The 8,228-nt window shown below is 36.6% G+C and overlaps 1 protein-coding gene across 1 annotated transcript in view; it reads right to left on the reverse strand.

The window, feature by feature from the left end:
* Positions 1 to 7,959, reverse strand: part of LOC103770201 (synaptotagmin-1-like) — a 54,487-nt gene extending 46,528 nt beyond the window's left edge. Inside the window, exon 1 of the mRNA XM_008937453.1 lies at positions 7,774 to 7,959. Within this exon, the coding sequence (XP_008935701.1) occupies positions 7,774 to 7,948 (175 nt within the window). The 5' untranslated portion in view covers positions 7,949 to 7,959. The remainder of the gene's footprint in view (positions 1 to 7,773) is intronic.
* Between the last annotated feature and the right edge of the window lie 269 nt (positions 7,960 to 8,228).

Consider the following 8,228-nt stretch of genomic DNA (forward strand, 5'->3'; position numbering starts at 1 on the left):
ATGTTCTGAGCATCATGTATTTTACTGGAGAATTTCCTTCTCCTTCCTCTTCTTCAAGATTATACAACTCAAACTCAACTGCTGTTTTCAAAAACTATGTTTCAGATAGATGTAATCAATAGCATACAATTCTGTCTGACACTGAGGTTACGCTCCCAGTGTGCTTTTGGCTAAGAGACAGTATTTCCTTTCAGATGGGACAGTGCATTCTCAGGGTGCTGCAGAACAGGACATAGGTTTAGCATGCGACAGGCTTCCCCTGCGCTGGGGATGATGGGTGCTCTCGTTCAACTTGGAGAAGTTTGCGCTTCTGATTTCTCCCTTCCTCCTCAGCTTGTCCAAGGAGCCAAGACAATGGGCAGTGTAGGAATAGAGTCCTCCCTCAGACCCAAGTGTGTCAGATGTATGGGGTACATTAAGGTGTGGTCAGCAGGTCAAGGGAGGTTCTCCTCCCTATCTGCTCTGCCCTAGTGAGGCCATATCTGGAGTACTGAGTCCAGTTCTGGGCTCCCTAGTTCAAGATAGACAAGGACTCAAGAGAGTCCAGCAGAGGGATACGAAGACAATTTGGGGATTGGAGCATCTCTTTTACGAGGAAAGGCTGAGGGATCTGGGTCTGTTTAGCCTGGAGATGACTGAGAAGGGATCTTATCAATACTTATAAATATCTAAAGGGTGAGTGTCAAGAGGATGGGGCCAGACTCTTTTCAGTGGTGCCCAGTGACAGAATAATAACCAACAATGGGCACAAACTGGAACACAAGAGGTTCATCTGAACATAAGGAGAAACTTCTTTCCTGTGAGGGTGACAGAGCACTGGAACAGGCTGCCCAGAGAAGTTGTGGAGTCTCCTTCTTTGGGGATATTCAAAATCTGCCCAGACGTGTTCCTGTGTAACCTGCTTTGGCAGGGGGCTTGGACCAGGTGATCAGTAGTCCCTTTCAACTTCCCCCTTTCTGTGATTCCGTAATTCAGTGCTTGCTTTGATACGAGGAGATGTGTAACCTCCTGGCAAGCACGTGTGCTTGCCAGTGCTGGATCCAACTATGGTCTGCAGCAGCACTTCTGGGTCGCACTAGAGCAGTTCATACTTCTAACAGCCTGATTGTAAATATTTTCATTCTGACAGAAGCAATCTTTAAAATATCAACAAAGTGCAATTCAGTAGGATCTCAGACCACATGTTAATCCTTCTAGACAAGGATTTTCATCCATGTTCTGCTTCAGTAGTTTTTAACTTTCCTTCTTCCACCCCATAGCATCTATTTCTGTATGTTGGATTTAAAAGCTGTATTTTCAGGATTCCCAATTTGAAGCATTCAAGATATGCTGGACCTATAAAAATAATGAAGGTTTTTTCATATTATGAGTTTATAAAATAACAGAGTTTAATTGTTTTTCTTTGTCTCATGATTTTTGTGTCTTCTGGATGTGTGTTGGCAGAATTTTCAAGCCTTTCCATACTAGCAGGTGATCTAGAAACTTTTATTTAAGAAAGCAAAAAAATGCTGAATTTTTCATGTAATCACTGAACTCTAGGACTAGGGGGTTCAGCAAGAAAACAAAGTAATCTGAGATTTGCATTTCAATTGCTATATTTAGAAATAATTATTTCTTTTCTCGCTATTACTGTACTGTAAATAACTCTTTCCTGTACTTTTTCTGTGTGCCAAAATAAATCTTTATTTCTGATTTCCCCTGTTTCTTCCCCATTGTAAAGCTGCATGTATTTGTCTGGCATGAGCAACTGCCAATGTCTTGATGACGGGAAGGAAAACATGAAGACTTGAATTTTTGCCTTCCCACTTTTCTCCAGCATTGCTCTTTAGACTTTCCTGAACATCAAGAAATTTCATTCTTTATTCTCCTCTAAATCTCTCCTTACAAGCCCTCTGTGCCAGGATACCTAAACAGAGTTTGCCAATGTCAGACTGCTCTTAAGTTGACCTCGCTGCTTATTATATTGACAAATACATGGTTGTACATATATACATCTATATAAACTTATGTATACATAGTCCTCATTTTCTGCAGACTGGCAGCTATTACTTGCCTTGTTTTTAGACAGGAAGGTCTCTGAAGCAGATACTCTATTTTTTCTGTGTAACCTAAGAAGCTCTTAGGCAATGACTAACATTGTATGTGGTGTGGAAAAGTAAATAATAGCCATTACTGATAACTTTATTCTTATTTATAGTATTTATCTATCTCTATACATCCAATTTTGAAATCTGAAAGCATTCTATTATCAGCATTTCACTTCTTTTTTATCAGTTTAGAAAAACAATGTGCCCCCTCCTCCCTTTGCTACTGATACCTGTACTCCAGGAAGCATTAGAAGAAGGAGTGAAATGAACTGCCTGAATTTATTTGCTGCAAATGATCAAGCTGGCAGCTCCATAAAAATAGTTTCAGAAAGACCTTATGCACAAGATCATAATTTTTTTTTTTTAAATAGACAAAAATCAGTACTAAGTCCTTGATGCCAAATAATGAAAAATTAAGAAATGAACTTTACTACCATTGATAGAAGGTAGTAAGAATTCTCAATACAACCTCAGCTGGTCAATCAAGAAAGGCAGAAGGGTAGAAGAGTAGAGACCAGCAGGGTGTCTCAGAAATAACGAGGTGTGTCTAGGATGACAATTGAATGCTGAAACTTTAACTTAAATGGTTAAACATGTAAATCCAGAATTATTTTATTTGCTAGATTACCCAAATATATCTACAATTCTACACTTCATCTTACTAACCTATTATTTAGAATTAAATTAGATCTCAGTCTTACAGTTATGTTTACATTTTTGGTAGTTTCCTCTAGAGCCTCCAGTCCCATTTTGTTTTGACAGCTATTCACTAAGCCAAAGAGAGGGACATAAACTTTTCTCTGAATATCTGTAAGCTGAATGTGAAACAAGTCTGCACAGAATGTCAGGTTTTAGCCAAGTTCTGAGCTCCTGGTTTGGGGGATTATCAGTCAGTTGTACATGATGAACTGAATTTGGGGTTTTGAGCTCCAGCTACTGAGGCCAAAGGGAGTTGCGAGACAGCCAAACATTTCACAATAAGGTTGGTAGAGAAATGTAACTTCTAATCTAGTTATAATGTAATACAGCAATGAGCATTAGAAATACGCAGCAACATCCTATTAAAGACGTAATGATGATATCCTGGATTCAATGCATTCAGCTACTACAGCTACTCAAGATCATACCAGAAGCATTAACAGCATATCATTATTCAGTCAGATGTATGCTGGAATTTTACTGTATTTTTTTTCTGTTTTATTTACCCTTCTGGCAGAACGAGGTCTTCTGTTCATTCAGGAATGTGTTCTCAGGAAACACATCAAGATCACTGTGCTTCTACAAAGATGCTTATTAAGAAAACTAATGATGATGTTAAATTTTATTTGTGTATGGTTAGTATCAGTATCCTGACATTTAAAGCCTCTGCTCAAAATGTGTTGCTGTCTTAAATTCCTGTAGTCTCGCTAGAACTTGCTTACTGTAAATGTATGGCAGGTATTTCCCCAGCCTGTAGACACAGGCCCAGATGGGAGACCAGTGAAAGGAAGGAAAGAAAGAATCAATATATCTTACTAAGTCTCCTGAGGCAATTTTGTTTTCAGAAGTGTGTCATTTTACTCGCTTTGTTTTACCCCCTTCTTCAGATGTTGAAATTACTATGTTTAAAATGCAAAGTGTAAAAGCAGTGGTGGTACCTTTTTGTTCCTTCTGGTAAACACCTTAAAAATTCTGCAGATTAAAGACAAATTGAGATGCAAAGTATAAGAACCAATTAAGATAGAGTGACTTTTATGCACAGAGCAGTTATGGAAAAAACAACCACACAGTGATTATGCAAATCAGCCCCTCACAAACAAAATGCTGGGATTTACATAACAGATAAAAAAAAAATTCTTCACAGTTACGCCTCAGTAACCTTACAGGATCCTTGCACTTTAATTGTATGACTCATTGTAATAAAAGGATTCTACTTGCTTTATCCGAAGTGAAGTATATGTTAAGACATCACCATTCTGAACGATCTGTGTGCTTTTGGGAACCCACACTCTCCTGTCACAAAATGTGGAGTATGTTCTATTTAAAGAGATACAAATCAATGAAAAACAGAGTTTCTGCTTGTATATTCAAAAATTTTAACCTGGCTTACATACTGCATTTTTGCTCTTGAAATAAATGTATACTAATATAAATGGCCCCCTTTTCTTCTTGGACCTTTTATTTCCTTATTTTATTAAATTCATCCATTTCCAACAAAATAAGACTTCTCTGGTGCATATATTACAGGAGAAACCATCAATATAATTTAAATTGCACAGACTTTATCTTGTAGCTTTGCAAAGTGAAACCTTAATGGGAATCCTGATATTTTTAGTTAAGTAGGTCTAGACTATTTAACTTATGGCTTCTGTGCAGTTCTACAAAACATATTATTTTTAAAAGATGACAATTTTATTATAAGACACATGGAAGGAACAACATTTATTCAGCTGGGTGTAGTCTGCTGTACCTTTGCTTTTGTCATCATGTATTCCACTATTTGAGTGTGGTTTTCTTTTTTTTTTTATACAAGCATGACTTGATGTTATGTAAGTTCAGTGAAAAAACAGAAAGATGAGACCATACATAAATTAGCCCTTACTATGGCCTGCCTTTTTTATCACTGAGACTAAGTTAATTGCAGATGAACTTTTTTTACAATACGGATACCTTGTATCCTACTATACAACCACTAAATCATGATGGCTTACCTTCCATCTGCAGACATCTTAGGCAGAGGACACGAAAATATTTATTTATTTGTCTCTTGCACACAGACAATATAGCACTGAAAAAAAATCCTACTGCAACAACTACTGAGCCTTCAAACCCTTCCCTGTCATGTGGGAATGAACAGGAGACCTTTGGAAGTTTTAAATAAGAAAGTACAAGGACTAGAAAACAGGCTTGTCACTGATCTGCAAAGATCAGAGAACTTGATAACAATGTCATTTATCTGCCATGTGGAAAGACCTGTGGTCAGGTCTTCAGTTTGAATGGACCAGAGGAAAAACCTGATCCATGTTTTTGGATGTATTCTTAGATTCAAGTATCTGTGCTGTCCCAGTGGGGCCCACTGACCATCTTTATTCTCTCACACAGCAAGAAATTCCCAGAAAGGTACTATAAAAATAATTTGGGTGGAACAAATTTACATTCTGCTCTGTTTTAAGAGAGATTTTTTAGAAATTTGCAACTAGTTGCAAGAAACGAGGTCTGACAACTTCACTACCACAATTAGATCTTCAGCTTTGTAGCAGGCTAACACATCAATACCCAGTTCCAACTGAAATAAACTGGAAACACTACCGTCTTCCAATAGGGATATGAGGCCTCCTCTTCCCTCCTACCCCCAATATTTTGTAGACAGCAGACTTAAACTTATTCGATGATCTCTTTGTTCTAGTTTATAAATGAGAAACATGTATAGAGCTGTCAATTACAGTCCATTCATGTAGGATGTTATTGGGGAAAATAAAAGTTATTTGGGATATAAAATGCTCAAATATGTCAATGGCACTATTTCATATCGAAATATTTCAAAAAGCCCACACACAAGCCCTTTGCCTCTTTGTAGTACAATGGATGATCAACTTTCTTCTTCAAAAAAAGAATATATATATACACAGCAGAATGTAATGATAAACAGTCCCAGTATTTGATGGAGATGCTGGGAAGATCCAATCCCATCTGCAGCCTCTAGAAGGAAAGAAGACAATTGGCTTGGGATGTGTGACTACTCCAGGTTCATTTCTCCACTCCACCTCACAATTACTGCATGATCTTGGAGAAGAGTCTAGATTCTTAAAATGAGTGGAATATATTCTGGTGTCACTATCAGCATAAGTTATCATATTTTATAGATACCGTAATATATTTCATAATAAACAAGACTTGCCTTACGGTCTAGTACACTTTTCTCAGTAAGCACTGTCATTGTGTAATAGCAGGTTCTTCTTTTCTTTTTTTTTTTCCCACATGAACAGAAAGAAAAAAGAAAAAGTTTTCTTCACTCTCATCTGGAAAGATTCTCCAGGTTGGAATTTCCACTTGTTTTCATTGTTGTTTTAAAAAGGTATACAGCAGTGCATTCAAACTTCCTCTCTACAGACCTACCAATTACAGAGTTCCTCACACTGGAAACCAAGTTTAAAATTAAAAGAATATCTACATAAAAGTGTCATCTAAGCCACTTAAATAGCATGGTGAGATAAAAATTAAAAGACAAATGCAGACTGTTTCTCCTTCTTGTCCTTTTTCCTCTTCTTTTTTCTTCTTGCAGTTTTGTTTTTCCCATGATATCATCAGGCAATTTAATTTCAGTATGGTCTGCACTGGACTGTGCAGATTACAAACTAATGACATATGGACTTCTTACCACTGTAACACCTCTATTCTTGCAAGTGAGAATTTTGAGTGACAGAGCAAAGCTGTTTGCTATCAATTTTGTAAAAACTGCATCTGCCAGATTGCCAAGATCCATTTCACAGATAAAAAAAATGATTAATATTCTAATTTATTACCTGTCTTTATCAGACACACATTTTTTGACACAAATGATAACTTTCTTATAATGAAAAATCTTAGCTATGTTAAAATATTTCCCTGAAAATATTTTACATTTATTCTTCTGAAGTACAAATTATTAAAGATCGAATGACTCTCTAATACCTACTGCTAAAACACACATACACACACAGCCTTCACCTTTTTGTCTACAAAAGTGCCAAAATTATCTGCTAGTATCTTTAGATAATTTTTCTGTCAACAACAAAAAGGATTTTTTCTCTATTATATGAAATGACATTGACAATGTTGAATTAGTTGTGTATTAAATAACAGTGTACCCATACTAAAATATATCAAACTGGTTCAAGAACCCTAGTATAATAATTAACAACAACAAAAAGCTAGTGCTTATATTTTTTACACAAATGTGAACAAACTGAGGCCTGTACTTTAAGTCAGTACTCTCTAGCACAGACCAAAAGAACCCTGCTGACTTTAACGCTATTGACTCCACAGAAACACACACTGGTACTTTTAAAGTATTCTGTGTAAGTACAGGAACTTGGGCAAACAATGTTCAATGGCTGACCTAACAGAATTGCTGAGCAGGAAAAGCATGGCCAACTTCATACATTACTGATGTATTAGAACTATTTCCTTGTTAAAATGCCATTTTCCCACTCTTTCTACATTCTGTAATCCCCACACAGTTTCCTTATTTTCTCAATATTTTATAACTTTTGCCCAAATTTTGCTTTAAGGTAATATGCCCACACACATTTGTCATAGACCTGAAATCCTAAGTGTTACTGTCAGGACATATTTTGCTTATTGATCCCATGGCCACTGTGAAGTTCTGTCATTCCAGTTCTGATAATTCAGCAATAATTCATCAGTAAAATTAACAAGACAATCTGATATATTGAGAATAGACTCAAATAATCATAGAACTATAGAACCGCTTAGGTTGGAAAAGACCTTTAAGATCATTCAGTACAACTGTTACACACGAGTTTGACCCTATTTTTTCTACTCCAATTAATTTCTAAGAGCTTACTAAACCAGGTTTATCTTCTGAGCTTTCTAGTTTTCACTAGAAAACATTTAGCATGCTGTCTAAATAAATGACAAAGAAGAAAATGTCAAGTTAAATCTAATCTGCCAACAGCAGCTTTTTAACCAATCATGTTTTACTTACGTGGAATTTTGTTGAGTTCATTCATGAACTTATCTTTCAACTTAGAAAATGCATCTTCTTTTCCTCCTCCTCCTCCTCCAGGACTGGCTGGCTCGGTGACATTACTTGGAGGGGCTGCTGCTACTGTAGTAGCTGGCGGTGCTGCCAGGGCCTCATGATGACTTTCACTCACCATCTTAACCCCTGGGTAAGCTGTTGAAATAAAAAGAAAACATCAACAAAAAAAGATAAATTTGATATCATTGAAATGGATCTCTCATCAATAAAAGACTAAATAGGCAGAGAATTACTTGGTGCTTATGCTTACTGGGTAAATACAACTGCATCAGTATATTGCTTCATTGTCTTTGTGAAACTTTTATTAGACAAGAGAGAAAAGTCTTTTACAGAGTTAACTTCAGCAAGCATCATTTTATTGCTTAGAGTTTCTCTCCAATGGTGCTGCATTTTGAACT

Source organism: Merops nubicus, unplaced genomic scaffold (genome assembly GCF_000691845.1).
Source record: "Merops nubicus isolate BGI_N331 unplaced genomic scaffold, ASM69184v1 scaffold9923, whole genome shotgun sequence".
Lineage (NCBI taxonomy): Eukaryota > Metazoa > Chordata > Aves > Coraciiformes > Meropidae > Merops > Merops nubicus.